Source organism: Camarhynchus parvulus, chromosome 5 (assembly GCF_901933205.1).
Source record: "Camarhynchus parvulus chromosome 5, STF_HiC, whole genome shotgun sequence".
NCBI classification, from domain to species: Eukaryota; Metazoa; Chordata; class Aves; order Passeriformes; family Thraupidae; genus Camarhynchus; species Camarhynchus parvulus.
Window position 1 is genome coordinate 28,160,641 of NC_044575.1, and position 19,437 is coordinate 28,180,077.

At 39.8% G+C, this 19,437-nt stretch overlaps 1 protein-coding gene across 1 annotated transcript; it reads right to left on the reverse strand.

The window, feature by feature from the left end:
• Positions 1-1,250: 1,250 nt before the first annotated feature.
• Positions 1,251-19,264, reverse strand: SLC39A9 (solute carrier family 39 member 9). The gene is made up of 7 exons (XM_030949701.1): positions 18,758-19,264; positions 16,380-16,488; positions 13,113-13,304; positions 10,640-10,708; positions 9,372-9,457; positions 7,347-7,481; positions 1,251-5,636 (listed from the first exon to the last, which is right to left on the reverse strand). Exons 1-7 carry the CDS (start codon positions 18,851-18,853, stop codon positions 5,406-5,408), a joined length of 918 nt encoding a protein of 305 aa, XP_030805561.1. The 5' UTR covers positions 18,854-19,264; the 3' UTR covers positions 1,251-5,405.
• Positions 19,265-19,437: the final 173 nt, after the last annotated feature.

Here is a 19,437-nt window from a genome sequence, read left to right on the forward strand (position 1 = left end):
AACGCACCCAAAGCACTTCCTCACATCTCCGAAAGGATTTACCACAGGCTACAGTGATTAAATCTCCAGTTACAGAGGTGACATGTTTACTAAATACACTAAAAGAATGCTAATATACTGCATAATGCTTTACCATTAAAACTTGCCTAAAACCAAGAGTCTGCCCGGAAAAAATACTGGCTTTCTCTTCTTACTGCTTTACATTTGCTTGTACCAGTTTTAACAGCACCTCTGTCATTTGCTTCAGTTCTCCTACTGACTTTACATTAATCATATTCTCTTGTGCTTAAGCCAGTATAGAGATTACACTTTCTTAAAGACACAAGTCCTATGAACCACCAGAAAAATCAAATGCAAGCAACAAGCTGAGAGGATTGCTTATTGCTGGAGTGAAAGAGCTAAAACACTGTGTGACAGGATCTTAGATAAGTCTGTAGACAGCAAGCGCAGCAGAAAAACATAAATCCACTTTTTTAATGAATTGCTTATGAATCATCTCCATCAAGTGCTATCTCTTAAATGGATGCATGAAGTTTGTAAATGCGTACATCACTCATCCTGTAACAGCACCATTCCCCTTTCTCTTTTCTGAGAATGCAGGTCTAAACCCCAGTCCTGCTCAGAGGGCAGCTGGAAAGTATGGAGAATACCTATACACTATGTCAACTCAGCAGCTTTAAGAGGAATCTCATCAATGTATACAAATACTTGAGAGAAGGGTGCAAAGGGGATGGAGCCAGACTTAGTGTCAGATTTTTTGGTTTGGGACTGACAAGAGATTGAGAGCACAGGATGGAAAAAAGATGATTTCCTTTAGTTCCTAAGGGTCCTCAAGCCTTTTTACAGTGGTCTAGAGCAACCTTAAGCCCATCACCTCCTTGTCACCCTCCAAAGAGGTCTCACCCTTGTAAGCTCCAGAGATATCTCAGGGCAATGCCAGCTCCTAAACACTCTGTGAGAGACACAAGTTGCCAAATGCCCCGCTCAAGCAGAGCTGTCACATCATCTCTGCATTAATACCTCTGAACACTCAGAGCCATATCCAAATCCACCTGCTACACTGCCTCCCAACGTACAGTTTCACATTCCAGGTTTGCAAGAGGTGCTCAGACATCAAGAAGAAAAGCAGTAAACACACTCCCGCAAAAATAAAACACTGTCTGCAATGCTTGCATCCATTTAAGACTGTAATTTCTTTCCATTAGAGCTGTCAGAAAACCCCATGCAGTAAATGACAAGCCAACTCCGAAGCACTGCACCTAGTAAAAATTTAATATAATAAAACAAATTGAAAACAGCAATATTATTTTAACCATTCACAATTAAAGTGGAAAAATTATAAGGCAGCCATTCATGGAATGATTTTGTGTACAAATGGTTTGGAAAAAAGACATTAAAATTACAGTTCCATACATGGAGAAACATGTAAGGTAAACAGCAATGACCACACAATGTTTTTCCTTGGAAAGCCAAGGCTGCTAAGAGATATAACAGTAAAGAAAAAAAAAATTTTTAAAGAAGTTTGATGCGAACAGGAATCTGAAATTTGGAATCCGATAGTCATAATAAACTTTCCCGCCATACTGCAATCACTCCTCCTCCTTCCACCCTCAATAGAATACAAGTACTCCTTCCTTCTCTTTTCCCAAGGGCCAGCACAGAACAGGAAGGGAGCAGCAGGAGCATTTATTCCACAACTCCTCTCTCTTTTCTGCAATCAGTTGATACCACATGGACACACCTGCTACCATCAAAAGCTCCTTGAAGGCTCTGAACTAGTTCCTGAATAAACACAGTGGTTTTCCTGGGCTTCTCAGGTAAGATTAGCCTTTTATATAATCCACCTGGAAATAGTTCTTTGGAGCCAGCAGTGGGTTTCTGTTTAACACCCAGCAACCTGACAAGCCAAAACAATCAAAAAATCCTGTCTTGGTGTGACAGCTCTGCCATCCTTACTTAAGTTAATGTCAGCGCAGCTTCTGCCTCTGTCATAGAGTGCTGAAAAAGAAATATCTCCCTTCTTTACAAGAGGAACAATAAAAGCATTAGAACAGTAGGGGAAGTACCTGAAGACATGAGGATCAACAGTAACAGCTTTAGTCCAATTCCTATTGCCAATTAGGAAATCATTAACTGAAAAGAAACAGGTGATGAGAAGATTATGGATTTCTTAGAGGGACTTACAGAAGGAAAGCGGGACATGGCTGGCACTTGGTTTAAGCATTTACCTGCTAAACCTACTGCCACCTACCTCACAGAAGAAAAAACAGGCAGAGAGGCTATTACAAAGAGAGTAAGAAGAATTTGTTTGCACCAAGGTCTCCAGAGGAGTAGAAAATGATACCAGATGGCCCTGACTACACGCAAGGCTTGTATTTACTGCGACAGATGGGGAGATAGGTAGAAAGGGTTATAATAAAATGGACCATTTAATTTAACTCATTAAAATACTCTGCGTCAAGAAAATAATCCTCCATTTAGTACTAAAAATTTGGAAAGGTCTGATAATATAAAATTTAAATTTTCCATATCAACATAACCAAAAGCTTCTTTAGTCGCTGCACTTTCAATTACAAATTGAAAATAATAATTCAGTGATAATAGGCAGCCAAAACAACATGCTGTTGCTAATTTTAAATGGGTAAAAGAAAAAATAAGTCACTGAAGTCTTCTGTCACTTAACCAAATGCCAAAATGTACGTTTTTAGAATTTTTGTGCCAAATTTGAGTTGCCAATGTTTCCATTCAAGTTCCTTCACCTGCTGCTGTAACTTGGCCCCTATACTTCATGAATCATTAAACTGAGTACTGCTATTTCTGATGGCAGCCCCAGAAACTGGAAACATGATGTGAGGACAGGAAAATGGAAAGATGACAAGACCTCTCAGCAGTGGCACCTGTGATTAATATGCCAGAGGTTGTGTCAGCAGTGAAAATCTGGCTGCCACATCCTCACCAACACACAGTGATCCATGTGAAAAGGTCCTATCCACATGCTTCAGCCGGGAACAAAAGGCATGGAACGGGAAGCCTCTGTCAACCCCTGCTGTTGTTATACACAAAGTGAGGCTGAAGGAGAATTTGGGCTGGGTGTCAACTCCCAGGGTGGGGATGCAAGCATCAGGACAGAAGTCAAAAAATGAAAACTTACTGCTTTATGAAATGCAAGCACCTAGTGCTGCACTAAGCTATCTCCTGCTCTTGCAAACCCTCCAGCTTTTGGAAATGGTTATGTGGAAAGCTTAAACACAAATAAAAATAGTGAGATTATTAAAGAAGAAGGTAATTAGGGGGGAATCAGGAAGAACAGAACTCTGGAGTAAACACCCCTGTGTATGACTTGTGTGTGTTAGGAACCTGTCCTGCCGAACTTTTTAAACCAGTAACTTACCAGTTGCATTACGTATGTTGTAAAAATCCCAAAACCAAAACAGACCAAAAAAATTGAAAAACACACAGAAGAGGATCCCATCCACATAACTAATTTTGCAGTGGCTTTTCAGAACACAATATTGAAGGTCTAATATTAAAAAAAATGTTTGTTTAGGCCTGAAGCACTAATTCTATCTGAAAATACTGTCTTATGGGAAAATATGACTTCTAATAATTTTGCATTGATCTTACATAGTAAAACACACAAATGAACAAGCACTCCTGGGAATCAATACTAGGTTCAATCCTGGGATACATCAGTATTGTTACAGAGCCAACAGACAAAGCCATCACTAGTCCAAGAGCCAGGCCATACCCATTACTCTCTGAACTAACAAACAGGACAATAACAAAAACATAAAGAAGTTATGAGGCACAATGGGCTCTGCAGTTTAAGTAATAAATGGCATGACAAACAGTCATAGTCATTCATACGGAAACAAGAAGCACTTCAGTTAAGAAGATATTTCTTCAAGATTCTTTTTAAAAAAAATAACAAAAAGAAAAAAGAAAAATAGATTTGGCAATGTTATCTTCAAAAAGTGCAGACAAAGTATAGCTTATAAGGGGGCCAGCATTAAAAAGTTTTCCCCTAAAGAAAGAATTTTATGCTGATTCTGTGCATGTCAAACATTCCTGACTTTCCAATGCACATTAGAGTATAACATGTTTTACATAAGGGAAATGGTGTTTGCTAAGACAAATCTGTGCCTTGAAAACAGAGGGATCTTTTCCCACTCCTCTCTAGTGAGAGACATCAGCAATTGGCAGAAAGTCCTCCAGTAGATTCACCAAAACCAATGCTTATCAGTAAGAAACAAATGAACAATTCCCAAAGGAAAAGCAAAATGTCTAATAGGTCCACTGGGAACCCACCAGATTGGTTTTTGGTGGGTTTGAGTTTTTGTTGTCCAGAACTCCTTTAGAAACACTTTGTATTCTATCTGCAGCATAAATACTTAACTAAACATCTTGTTTTGTTAGCCGTAATACCTTTATTTAGTGAAAAACCCACACAGCCCCCCACAGATTTCACCAGTTCAGGTTTTTGAAAATGAGCTAGTAAAGTTCTCTGGTCCCTCAACAGCTGTCTCCATCAGATTTCTACTCCTCAAAGCCCACAACAGCTCTATCTCAAAGGACACTATGGGTATCTCTCTCAACAGAAGCATTAGTGTATCCCAGTAGCCAACACATAATTCCTGCTAACTTGACTGACTTGGCAGAAGACTATCTCCCAAGAAACAGAGCCTTTTTAGAATTTACTAACAATTGAATAAACAATCAAAACACTATTCTCCTTGCTTCTCTCCTTTGTCTAAACGATGGAATATACTGCAAAACTCATTTGCACTTTCTTAACCAGCTGATTTCTTCCTCTAATCCTACGCATTGTCTACATAATTTCTTTCCTATCAAGTGATACCTCTGTGACAGCAGCAGTGTTATACAGAGTTCCCAGTGCAGCCCATATCTGCAGTACAATTAGTGACAAGCATCACAAGGGCCGGTAGCATTGCCAGGACAATGTAGAACCGATGGGGGAGAGCCCCCTTCTTCATTAGTGAGACTTCAACCTCCCACAACGCAGCCATCCTTGGGTTTTGCTCTCAGCTGTGAAAGCTGAACTGCAGGATACTTTGGTGATTGCAATTTTGTGAGGAGTCGCTATGTTCTTCCCTGCTCACCTTTCTTAGACTTCAAGTTCCATCTTCCCTGAGAATAGGGCCAGAAGTAACAATTAAAATAGCAAATGTCTTCAGAAAAGAAAGTTACAGAGAATTTGTGTCCGGCTGCCAAAGTACATTTTGCTACACTAAAAACTTTCCCAGTATTCCTCATTTTGCAATCAAGATTCCCTCTGAACTCCATAAAGTGGATGGGATGAATGATGGGTAAAAGAATGATAAAGGGAGCAGCAGACATTTACTGCTCATGTCTTATTGAGGAGGAGAACATTGAAATTCGACCATTTAGTGATGGTGTCCAATGGACAAAACTAGAGGAATAAGGCATCCTAATACTAGGGCTGCCACCTCCAGACGACTGAGTCCTTTTCCTCCAGTTGATTCAGGTTTGTGGCTATGAGCAATTCCTCCTACTTCTGGGAGAACATGAACTGTGGCAACATAAAGGAAAGTCCCAGCAGAAAACAGCATAGCAACTCCAGTGGCATTGACTTCTGAAAGGGCTTCTTTGCTGCTCTGAAACACAAAGAGCAAAAAAAGTGAGAATAAGCAGAAGTTCTTCAATCAGTAATAAAAATTTAAAAAATCTCCCATATCCAGGAACAGTAGGATTTCTATCAAGTCTCTTCTTACAATGACAATGGTTTAGTGTGATTTTTTTTGTGTCTTCCACCTTACATGTAGTAACTTGCACCCTGAAGTTGTGGGGGAGCAGAAAGACACCCTCCTGCTAGTTACTTCTCTTGGGACTTACAAAAGAAAAAACCCTTACAAAAGAACCCTCAGAAAAGGAAAGAAGTCAGAGTCCACTGAAGCATCTTGTTGATCAGCTCACAGCCAATATACCAAACAGGTTTTGAAAAAAAATAAAATTCATATTGCAAAGCCACAAATTTTAGGGAGGATGCTCAAGGTTGACTGTTTTCCTCCCTCTTTCTGAACAAGGGGGTCAAATAAGACATTAACCTTTAAATATCTTCTCCACTGCTCTTCGGAACAAAGTCCCAGAACATCACTCATTAAATATTTCATTTGTATGTAGAATTAAATACCCCAAACATTTCCAGCATTTCCATGCAAACTTCATGAAGAAATGCATCTTCTGCATTAAAACTGAGCACCTCTTCACCTTCATAATAGGATTAAGAGATGCTACACATCAGTAAATGCAATTAAATGCAAACCCATGCATATCAGATTCAAATGCTTCTTCAATGCTTTCCAACTCAGGTGTAATCTTAGTTCTTGTGTTTACTCTCAGGTCATTTTTCCAAAGATAAAGATACATCATCTGGAACTACAAAACCATTGTAGCCCTGATGCTTATCAATTCTCTGTTCCTTCTGAAGGGCAAAATATAAACCCAACCCTTGATGAGGACACTTCAAAATAGTGCTCAAAGAGAATTCTCTTTTCTATTTACAGACCCAACCTTTTTTCTGCTGTCTTTTGTACTGTAATGTCAAATATAAATCCTATCCAGCAAGTAAAGGATTAGCCCAGATGATTTATTTAATCTTTCCTCTCATGCCTTGAGTTTCATGAGATCACGTTATATCCTTTACAACATGCCACCACAGCATGTCACCAGCAGGACACACCACAGCTGAGAAATACAGGAGCATCCCAGGACATACTATGAGAAGCAGAAACATTTAATTTGGACAGAGATGATAAACTCGTGTGCAGTGTCCCATTTCACAGACCATTTGTTGTACAGACCCAAGACACAACGATGCTTTATGGAGTAAAGCACAAGGACTGCTCTAGCTGAGGACTCAACAGACTTTGAATATAGAGGACCACTTCTGGGGTGGTGGGAGACGCTAGAGGAGATTATTTCCTACCTATATTTTAAAAGAAGAATGCATGCAACAATGCTGAAAATTACTTATTTAAATAGGCATCACATAAAACCTGCTATATGAATCAATTGTTCTCAGTGGGGAGCAGCAAAAAGGATAAAAAACAGAAATCAGACTTTAAAAAAAAAAACCTATAACAAAACCTATAAAGGAGTTATGTCATTGATTCTGATGTGAAAATCATACATAATTATTTGTTTTGTGGATTCATACTGCTACCTTTTCATCAGCTTTTCTTATATCTTCATTCTGCCGAATATCTCAAGCAGTTTGGAATTGTGTAATACAACTCATATCACAGTCCTTACCCCAGACTTCACCACTAAGCTAGATTTTGGGCAGAACAAAACCATGGACCTACCTTGCTTAGTCCTAAGTATGTCACCATTGACATAAGAGGTGCTGCTAAGGCAAAGACCAGCAAGTGTTTTCTGATCCGATTCCGTTCTAGCCCAGCATGCATCAGGAAGGAAACCAGGCCAAAGGCAGCTGGCGCCTGCAAAAAACAATATTCAATGCTAGTAAAATACCTTCTAGCCCCCTGAAAAATGAGAAAAGGTTGAAATACAACTTACTACATTGAAATGGACTGAATTGGAAGACATTCAGGGCAGGCACTCCAGGCTGCAGCTAATCCAAATTAGGAGCATTCTGGAGACTGCCCCACCTTAATAACCAAACCTAATGGAAACTCATGTTCTGGCTATCAGGTAACACATACTTGTGTAGTCATTATGAATACTAAAATATTCATTCTGACTACAGTCGTTGCTATAATTCCTAAGACTCCATCAACTTGGGTAATTTCCTTTTTCATCCTGTTACTATCACACATCCTTAGATCGACAGTTTTTCCATCTGCAGGAGGAAAATTCTACAATTAACATGGGGAGGGAAACAATTGTTTAAACACAGGTAAGAGTCAACCTGCATGTTAACAAAGACTTGAGGTCTTTTGATTAGTTCATTCCTCTTCTCATCAGGAAGCAAACAAACACTTTCTTCTCCCTCTGCTGGCATCCAGTTTCTTATCCAAAAGGCATAGATGTCCCACTACTCACAGAATTTACTATACTTTTACTTGTATAAAAACAATAGCAATGCACCCTAACATTTCCAAGGTAAGACATAAAACTAAAATACCTTAAGCATTTTATACAGAGAATCTTCTTTTTTTTTAACATTGAAGAAAATCATAAGTGAAAAAAAAGATGAGAAAGACAAAAGAATCAGACACAATCAGAAGAACAGAAAAAAGACACCAGAGAAGAAATAAGTTTCTCTTCTATTACCAAATATTCATAGGAGAAATTTTCCTCCTCTAAAATTGTACCATTCCAGAAGTCAGTTAAGAACATTAAGAATAACAAAAGCAAGTTCCACCTAGCAATAGTCATAAGTTATGCTCCAAGATGAGACAGTGACATTGCCACCCTCGAAGTTATGTAAACCACAATCACTTGTATGAACATTGAAGAAAAGACATAATAGATATGCATTCCTAACATTTTGAACAAGTAATTATGTATGATTTCTGATATGAATTTATGACTAACCACTGTAATCCATGCATGTGCTACCATAAGGCAAATTTGATCTGCACAGGTATGTTTAAAGCCTACATAGCCAATAGGTTCACATTCACACAAGTATTCAGCAAAGATCTCTCCATCTTCAAGAGCCACTGTTTGTTTGTAACCATTAGCAAAGCATTTGTTTTTCTACAAAAATGGTATATAAGTGATGTTGAAGCTATTACAACAGAGGTAACCAGAAGTTAATTGCTGTAATTTAGAACTCTGATATTCAGTGGTTTCAAAAGACGAATCCCTCAAACACTAAAACCCTTCATAACAAATATTCTCCCCATTTCCTGATGAACATCACAAAACCAAGACTGTTGTACTAAGCATAAAACTGCTTTTCCTCCCAATGCACTAGCATATATTTCTGTGCCTCACCCTTTGGAACTTCTTGGAATATGTCTCTTAGAGCTATAATAACCTTGGGGTTTTTTGTTCGTTAAATAAACACTACCATACCAGCTTCAGAAGTCGTCAGTGTGAAGCTGACATATTTCTTCATGAGCTACTCTTCCCTCTCTACTTTTGGGAGACTTTTCCCAACCTCTGCAATCAAGGCAGGCAGTAGGCAGTCAGAATTGTCTCTCACTTGCACCCCACTGAGACTTAGCATCAATCACATGCTCTTATCTCATACCTCATACCCTTGCTTTGTGGTCCTTGACACTGTACTAACCTCTCCATTTCAATGGCATTAAACACCTCTGTATTACATCACTAATGTAACTGTAGATCTTTAGCAATTCCTGTGAGTGTTAACAGTCTTTTGAAGAATAAGTAAGATTTTTTTGATGATAACTCACCTTGTGCAACATAATCGCAACAAACACTATCAACTGGACACTTGTCTGAGAAGTAGAAGCTGCTGCACCCAATGCAACACCATCAGCTGAAAAAGGAGTGCAGATTCAGATTATTCTTCTACATGAGCTTCCCCACCCCCTCAAAGACTGACAGTAGAAAACATGTTGATTTAAAAAGCTCTATTACTGAAAATTGCCATTAACAATAGCAGCCCAACAGAGGATTCACTTGCCTTTGTTTGTTAAGCCATAACATTTCAGAACATCAGAAAAGCCTCAACAAGAGCTGTCTCATATTTCCCAAGTCCATAAAAACCATAATGGGAATCTACTCCGTATTCAACACATTCCTTCAAATTAGAACAAGTAACAAGTTTAGTTGTTTTAGTCTTCTATACTAGAAGAGATTTCCTCTCTAATTAAAAGATCTGTTTTAGATATTAAGCATTGCAAGACTTTTAGTCATGACAAGACATTTGTAAATGCAAGACATTTAGTCACTGAAATAATTTTTAAAATATCAATACTACTGTAAATATTTTTTATCACTTACAATAAATACACTGTTTAAATGAAATAAAAAATGGATACTATACTACTCCTTAATATATACACACTTTGTTTGGTGAAGAAATATCTTTTTGATTAACATCTTCTGACTTACCTAGACAACAATCTTCAGCAGGACATGAAAGAGCACCATACTTATACTATACATGTATAGTGAAAATCACAATGTGAACATGGCTTGACTGTAACACACACCTAACAGTCAGTCCTTGCAAGTCAGCCCAAATGTGTTTCAGTCAAGTCTTTGCGCTCCACCTTATTACATCTTTTTTTTTTCCCTACAAGGCATTATTGTTTTAAATTAGTATTTTTTTAAAAAACACAATCAACCAACAAGCAAACCTAAAGGTGTTCCATACAACTTATTGAATCTCTTAGCGTGTATCGAAATTTAGCAGCTAAAGGAGTCAGCAAAGGAATTGAAGAGGCAGAGAGTGAGCATCACACAACCTTTCAGATGGGAAATATAAAAAAGTAAAGAGTAAAAGAGAAAATTCTGTACCCACATAAAAGTCCATGAACCATCAGAGCACCCAGTTAATTCTGGGAAAGATCCTTAGTTCTCCCTGCCTTTTTTTACCTTTCTTTTATAAAAAGCCACCTCCAAAAGCAAAACCCAAATGTCTCCATCACACCTAAAGATGAGCCACACAGCAATACATATACTTGTCAAGCACTAATAATAGGTCCCACATTACCTGCAGCATGGACTACTAGTCCCAGTGTTGTGGTGATTTTGGAGTTGCCTGATCTTGCAGCTTCTGGATCTGAAATAGTCATGAGAAAAGTTATAAGAAAGAGATCAAATGAATAAATTATGCTAGAAAAAATATTTTAAGTATCACTGTACATATCTCCCCCAGCTGCTCAGGCAGGTGTATTCAAGACTACCAGCTTCTGTACTTCTGCATTAGATCTACTGCAAAATAGTTTGACACGTAACACCTTCAAATCACCTGAAGTTCCGCCAACAAACAAGTGACAGACTCGCGGACAATTCTTCGCAATTTGCAGGATCTGTCTCATAGGCAGAAGCAGATGTTTTTCTTAACCTCCTAAAATGAAATGTTAAAGGTCTGCACCACCAAGAAAAAGAAAAGCTATTTTTGGATCCCAAGAATTCAGAGCTGCTTCAAGAGTCAGGATGGTATTTCCCCACACAGCTCAAGGTTCGTAGTTTCCTTCAGGTGACAGTCTGGGTCAGTTTTTGTTGCCGTGATTCCCTGGCAGTTCCTAGTAAACAGTAAAGACTACTTGTCACAGCACCAGTTGCAAAGATTTCCCTTTTGATGTTATACATCACTAAGGAGAAATGCAGCCAGAGCTGTTTGAGATCCACTGTTTTGACCAGAATTGCCTGACATTTGCATGTTAGCTCATTACACAGCACAACAGGGGAACATCAACACCCACCACTACACAATCAGTGGTGAAACCACTACAAAGAATCACTGCAGGGTGGGTAAGCCCTACAAAGTGTAGAAATGTCTTATTATTCAACTGTTTAATTTCAAGCAGTTTGAGTAGCCATGTATGAATTATCCCAGTGGTCTGTAAAACAACTGTAAGCACACCTACAGTAACTCTGCAGTGATGCCAAAACAAAAATTCCAGTCCTTTTTTTCCTCCTGTCTTGCCCCTTACTCCTAAGTCTCTCTTCATTCCCAGGCATACATGTCGTTTCCCAATGAGTCAGATCTAAACTAATGCATCCTCTTTGGTCAGCTTTATCTTCTGAATGAAGGGGAAGCCATGTGAGTAATTAATTCCACAAGCTGCATTTGCATGACGGCAAGGGTACACTCATGCCAAACAGGAGGAGATATTCATAAAAATTGTTTCCTTTACAATTGTTTTGGATTGATTTGATTTTTTGATTACTAAACACAAAGAATCACATTTGACTTCGTACCTTCCTTCTGGCCTACTGAATTTTTCTAGTTTAGACAAAGTAACACCTAGTCACTTGACAGCTAATAAACTACAAGACATTGATTGGTTCAAGAAAAAAGTGTTTTTCTTCAGTTGCTTTAAAAAACATTACAAAAACACTGCTACATCTCCTGTGACAGGTAGAGGCTAAATAAAACTTCACTTATAATCCTACTTTGTAGTGTGCATCTCTAACATAGATCACAGTCTTGTCCTGGTACTTGCTATGATTAGAGACACAGAAAGGGTCATAACCTATACAAACCAAGAATCTTTTAGGAAGTTGCTCACCTGCATCTCCCTGACATCCTCATTGCCAGTGTTTCTTTAGAACAGCTCTGAAAATCAGCTACTAATGGCTGTGGCTCCACTTACACTTCTTCAGGAGTACACAAGTGACATAGCCCCTGCACTGGTCTTTCATCTGTCCCACCACAGTATCCCCATAAAAACAAGCTGCACTGTGAACTGACAAGAATCCAGCCAAAACATATCCCCTGCCTTTGTATGTGTTTTACTTTTCCTTTAAGATCAATCCCTGATTTTTTCAGGGCCAAATTCCAGCATCAGGGGACATTGTGTGGGAGAAAATGAGCAGCCAAAGGCAATAAAATACCTTTTCAAATGACAGAACACCTTTGGTGCATTTCAAGCTACACGCTGAGCATAAAGTCACAGGCAGGAAACAAAGGCAATTGTAGGCATTTTTAGAGTCTTGCACAAAGCTGACGAATCTTTACATAAAGCAAGAAGTATTTTGAAGTATGTGAGGCTTCAGACAGTGTGGGAGGTCCAGCTATGCAGTTCAAATACCAGAGCTTACATCTAATCATTCCTGCCATCTTGCTTAAGACAACTTGCTGTTCTTTGCAAATTTTACCTACGTATAAGACAATTAAGTAAGAAAAACAAATATAAGACTAACCAAAGTTTTTTGAAAAGCCAAAGAAATCCCCTAAAAACTGACAGTAATTCAAGTGTCAAGTCACCCTCCACCCCCACACCACATGTGCTCATACATGTTATTGAGGCAAGCTCTCACATTATGATGAATTTTGAGATAGATTTCCAGCATAAACATTTCACATGGACCTTGGTTTATGGCTTATGTTTTTAAAGTACCTACTGAAACTCTGGACATGACTGGACAAATTACACCCTGGTAGCATTAAAGAAATAAATTTCAACTTGTTAATTAAGACTAATTAGCAAGTCCAATTGAAGTGACTCTTTACTCACCATCTGTAGAGTGCACATGAGAGCTGCCTATCTGATCCACCAAGAGCATGAAGACAAAGCCAAGGACAAGGGACACTCCAATGTAGGCGTGCAGCCGGGAATGGTCATGGCTGTGCTCGTGCACCACTGGCACGTTCGCTACCTTCTCAGACTCCATCACGTGCTGCATCTCGCTCGCTGCGTGGTGCTTCCCTGTGACACCAAGCAAACAGATCAGGAGACTAAACACAACACAGTCACTTCTTTCCTCTTCTGCCAAAAGCCTTCCTCACACTTTCCTGGACAATACACGAAAGTCCTTGGTTACGGTCTTTCTTAGACAACATTCTTAGCAAAGCCTGCTTGGTTTCTCCTCATACATCTTCAGCATGGAAAAGCAAAGAAAGCATTAATATGTTATAAGCCAGGTTGCATTTTAAATACAAATTAATTCACAAAAATTGCTGTATAATTCCTGTTTTAACTGAAGCTGCCCGTTTTGTCAATATTCAGAGATACCATCAAGCAGCTACTTCATTACCTTCATTTAAGCGAGAAAATAAAAGAGGTTCCATCCACTAAAAGATTTAATACCATCTTTAAGAAGATTAACTGATGCTGAGATATAAACAAGCTGGTATTGATATACCCCATTGATACAGACTACAACAATGGTTAAGTCAAGCACACTGACCTACAAACATCAGTACTGTCCCAGAAACCCAAAGTCCAAGCCCTGGGGATGAATGAAGTGTGGTTTCCTTTCCCCATACCAGCTATTAAAGCTTGTCCATGGTTTTTTCATTTCTGGAGGGTCTTTTGGAAGACAACTACTCTTCAGAAGCTTTAAAAACTTATAGCAAGAACTTGACTTAATCTAGCAAGTCATTGTCTTGCTGGAATATTCATACTTCCTCTTGGATGAGACAGGTGTATGTTCATTCCACTATACAAAATGTCACAATGCCATTGCTATAGTCAAAGCACATCAGAATAAGCTTGGCAGCAAAGATTTCACACAGATCTTTGCAGAACATGATTCATCAATAAAATTACTTTGGACCACACAAGATTTTTGCCATCTATATTATCAAGTTGACTTTGCTTCTGATCATTTCAAGCCATAACACTGTACAACTCAGGACAATCTTTCTGACAGGTATTATACAATTTCAGCAGTTAAAACAAAGGACTGAAGTCAGCAAAGGAATTTTATTTGCTAGTAGCACCCAAACCAAGGTTTCACTACACAGGTTTATAATCAAAGAATAATCCAAGTCATGACATGCTATTTTCTCTCAGCCTACAAGGTTGAAAATCAGAAGTTATTTATTCCACAGCCTGTTTACCCACAGGGAAATACAAAAGTAATAGTAAATTACTTCCATATCAATGGAAAACACTGAAATGCTTGCTATCAAGCAACCAATCAGAGTTAAGCTACAACTGAAAGAGGGAAAACAAAGATTTCTCTTTTTGTTTTCCACTTATATGAATATATCTCAAAGTTTCCCTTAGTTGCACCTTTCTAGGTTTAATTATGCAAATAGGTGAACTTGGAAAAGAAAACCAGAAAGCTGTTCTCATAGTCTTAAGTTTAATTTTGAATTTCCTACTTTACCAGGAAACATATTAGAAATTATTTTTGTAGTTAAATCTGTAATACCCATTAGTTCTGTCCCTTTGTAATATAAAAAAAAATTCAGATAGACTGTTGTTAGACACAATACTGTAAGTTAGACATTGAGTCTGAAGCCATTCACAAACTCTCTTTTTCCCTAGGTAAATACTTCCTACTGCAGTACTGTGAAGTGTCTTTTTGCCATGTATTAAACAAAGTCACAGCCCATACAACTCTACACAGCAAGCTGTCGAGTCATACATGAACAGTATGCCCCATTTGGTGAAAAAGTGTTAAAACCCACAAATGTTCACAGCAATTGTATTCACTGATAGCTGTACCATTACAAGAGAAAATCAGTCGGCTCAGAATTAAAATTGAATGGAGAGCAAACCCACTACAGCTCATTAGAGACATCTGACATCAGAGTGCACAAATTATAGTACAGTATAAAGGCATAATCAGAGCTTCTTTGACTTCTTGATAAAGGATGATTTTATGTATTACTTCCTATTTATTCTAAATCTAAGCAGAACAACATAAATTTAGTGGAAGCTAAAACAGTAAAGCATATTACTAAAATGAAATTTAGAAGTTTAGAAACACAAAACCCAGTACTCTGGAAAAGCAAAGGACTACAGTTGCCTCTCAATCCCAGATTAGCAACAGCAGCACACCAGATGTTTGCAAGGTTCTATACAGCATCAACTTTACAGTGCTTTCCCCTGCAATCAGTAAGCCATTGCCATTTACCTTCAAAGTTTTGATTCTGAGCATACTGGAAAAATCTCATACATGCAATGTTCATCTAATAGCACAAGTCTGCAAGCAAAAGCAAAATTTAAAGCGCACTCCAAACAGAGGTGATGAGCCCTGGCTATTCGAAACAATGTCAAAACCTCAAATTGAGGTCTGTTAAGGCTTTTGGCTGTAAAACATGCTTCACATAAACATCCCTGCAAGACACAATCTCTGCTCACTTTAAACTCTTCATTAGAGATGATGAGGTGGTTACAACAGTGACAGCAGACTAGAACTGGATGCTTGAACACAGAGATTTAGATGTGTAATGTATACCACTACCCAAGAAGAAATGCCTGCTACTCTGTAAATTAGCCCTATATAACCATAATTTTCAGCCAAATATATTAATTCCAAGATGCTTTTCAGCTTCAGAAGACATTCTTAATAGGGCAGGGACATGGATTTGTAAAACAACTCCTGCAATTGCTTTAATGAGAAGCAGTCTAAACTACAAAGAGAAGCAGTGAATACTCCATAATTTCATTCTCTGCCAAAGGCACCCTTACACCTCCTCTGAAGTTCCAGGGGAAGTTAAACTCTCCCCAGAATAAGAAACACTACACATGACCTGTCATAAAAGGCTGTTATTCCAGGAACAGTACAGTATCCACAGAACAGTACAGTATACAGACCCACAAATTATTGGATAACTCAGCAAGAGTCATCAATCTGCATGATCATATCACTCAATGTGCAATATCATGCCTGTAGTAGTTTTGCATTTCTATCCCTGCTTTGTGTCATGCTGCTGCGAAGCTCTTCCATCAATCTCTTCTTAAAAACTCCAAAAAGAAGCCTCAGTATATCATAACACACCACAGTCTAAGTTATCTTGAATGGGGCCATCTGGGTTTGGTTCTTACCCTCCAAAATGTCTTCATAAAGTGCATGTACTCCTTCTGGCACAATGACAGCCAAGGCAGTTCCACACAGGAGCCCAGCACCCAGAACAGTCACCAACTTCAATCTCTCCTGCAATTAAGTACAAAACAAGTATCATCTTTAAGAATGAAAATGCTTTCTCTACTCTCTCTTATTAACACATGTTGGGGAAGGGGGTTACTTATTACATAAATATTGAGAATTTGCATTTAAACCTTAACAACAACATGTAAACCTAATGTTTTTATAGAAAAGGATTATAGTTTTATTCATATTTTTGGAATAATTTCTATAACAAAAATAAAAACCACACATAGTTTTTCAGTACTTGCTACTATTAGTTATCTTCCTAGTTATATTCTAGTTTGGGGCAAAAAGCTTAGCTATATCTTCCTCCCAAACTAATTACATTCTGTTTCACCAATAAATTCATCAATTCACTTCCTTCTGACTATGCTGACAGGCTAAAGTCAAAGCCACATACTAAACTCCACTTACATGAACATGTAATAGGGTCTACAATAGGACAGTTAGCAGAGGCCAGGACTCAGTTTCTGTAAGCACCCCAATCATATAACATGTAGCAACTATGGGAGTTTAGATCCTCCTAACAACTGTGCAGCACACGTTCAGTGGCAGAATCACCATCACCTTCCATGTTCAATGAGAAGTCTGAGCACCACCAAAACACTGATGTTACCTACTGAGGACCTAGGGACAGAGGGCAGCATTTGAATAGCAGGAAACCACTTGTTGCATATCATTATTGTGCCACCCGTTCTCCTTCACGCACTGTAACCACACAAACTGTTCAGTCTCACTGCAATGTGCAGCACTTGCACAGGAGAAGCAGGAGCACTAGAGATGCACAAGCAGCTTCCTGAAAGCCAGCCAAACGGGACCATAAGGAAAGAGCTGCAGCCTTACTGGGGACACTCCAACAGTAATATGCAAGAGATGAAAATAAGTGTAAAGCTCCCACAAACATGCACTGTATACTTGCACATACAATAATTACACTTGGGAAATTGTCACACAGTGGCAATCTACATGAGAAGATAAATTTTCAACATCTGCTGTTCATAAAGTAATTCTGCAAAAATATAGTAACATACAAGGAAAAAATCATTATTTTTATCTGCAACACTATAGTAGTTTTTGCATACACACATAAACACAGGGGAAAGTGTCAGAAGTAATACTGATTTATTACAACTGCAAATACATAGTACAGCTTGCCTTCACTGGGGCACCTGTGAATTTTAAAGATCCATTAAAAGAACAAGTTAACAATCCAAGGTAAGTCTCCATCTCCCTTTCAGTACAAAATAGCTAGGTGTAGTGAAGACAGAAATTTAATAAGAACAGCCTACATACAGAGGCAAAAGGAATACACCTTTATACGAGAAATCAAATAATTTCTGCTAAACACATTCGCATGTTAAAAAACAAGAGCAACACAGTAAGCAGTGCTAAAACTCCATGCAGCCCTCTGACCTGATGGAGGACAAAGGAAAATTTCTCCTCCAGCACCTTGTTCCCCAAAAGTGCTTGCTTTCCAAAAGAAATGGGAACCCCTTATAAGGGTGCTCTTACTACCACAGTACAACTCAACTCTCACTACACCATGCCTCTATAAAGTAACCATCATTCAGAAAGAGCAAAACCCCTCGGGTATTGGAGGATATCAGGAAACCTACAGAGACTGTGACAACTGCCACCACCTCAACAACTATTTCCTAGAAGTACACAAAGATATTTAATCAGGAACTCCTGTACTGTTTGGGAACTTACCCGATCTATGAAACCCTCCCTCTTCTTTAACAGTACCTTTTTTATCCAAGATATTTTTCTGAAAGAATGCCTTGAGTTACACGGGGCAGTAACTTGAAGTTCTAGAGTAATCAAAGAGCTAAGGTTTAATTTTCAACAGTTTAAGCTGTGAATAAAATTGCGAATCAAAGTTTTTCCGAGAATATTCTTGGAATTGTTTTTAAAAGCCTTAATTTGAGTAGCCCACAGGCACATAAGAGATAATCACTGACTTCAGCCATTTCTTACACAAGCTTCTAAAAATAGCCATGCTTATTCGTGTCCTTACACTACGTGCTGAGACTTCCCTTCACCTGTAGCAGAGACTCGACTCAAATCTGACAAGTTTAAATGACCCCTGTGAAACAAGCGTAATTTTACACAGCAGTTTTGAATGAAAATTAATACGGCACTCATAACTTTTAAAGATAAAGCTTCATCCTTAACAGCGTTGCCATATTGAAAGGGGACGGCACCAACTCGCACTGGGAGATGTCTCTGGTTTCTCCTTTAGCAACCAGTGAGTAGCTTGGCGGAGTTGTCTTACCTCGGAAAAATTAACGGCCAAGGGTATAATTCCTGCCACATAGCAGGCGACCAGCATGGCCAGGGACAGCAGGCAGATGGAGGGGAAGTCATCCATTTCGCCGCTTTCTGTCCGCTCCCTTGAAGTGAAATCCAACAGCAACTTTTCCACCTCTCCGCACCGCACGCCTTAACCCGTGCAGACACGGAGCTCCCAGGAGAGGCTTTCGGCCATGTCTCTCTCTCCCGGCGGCAGCGGCCGGCTCGGCCCCCAGCCGGGGTTGCGCGGCCAGGGGGCGGGAGCGGCTCGGCCACCGACAGGCGGGCCCGGCCCTCACCTGAGGCGGGGGAACTTTCACCCGCACTGCGGTGCTCCCAGGGGAGGCGGGAGGGAGGGCTGGGGGACGGCGAGCACGCAGGCGGCTCCTCACGGCGGGGCAGCCCCAGGCGGGGCCGAGGGGACCGTGCGGGACCGGCGCTGCCAGCCGTGCCCACGGCCGCTGCCCCGGCGGCCAAGTGGCACTCGGCGCTTCCCCTTCCGGGACGGGCAGCGCCCGCCCCGCCCCGCGCGCGGCCCGACTCCAAGATGGCGGGCGGCGCCTCGGTCCGCGCTGGGCCGCGAGCGGTTCCCTCACCAAAGATGGCGGCGGCCGCGCCCCGCCCCCGCCAGCCTGGCCGCCGGCCCTGCGGGCGCGTGCGCGC

Excerpts from the sequence above, each read along its gene's own strand:
- SLC39A9 (XM_030949701.1), bottom strand. The coding sequence starts at position 18,853 with ATGGATGACTTCCCCTCCATCTGCCTGCTGTCCCTGGCCATGCTGGTC. Across the intron at positions 13,305-16,379 it reads TTATGAAGACATTTTGGAGG|GGAAGCACCACGCAGCGAGC; the intron begins GTAAGAACCAAA and ends TTGGTGTCACAG. Across the intron at positions 7,482-9,371 it reads TTGCGATTATGTTGCACAAG|GCGCCAGCTGCCTTTGGCCT; the intron begins GTGAGTTATCAT and ends TGTTTTTTGCAG.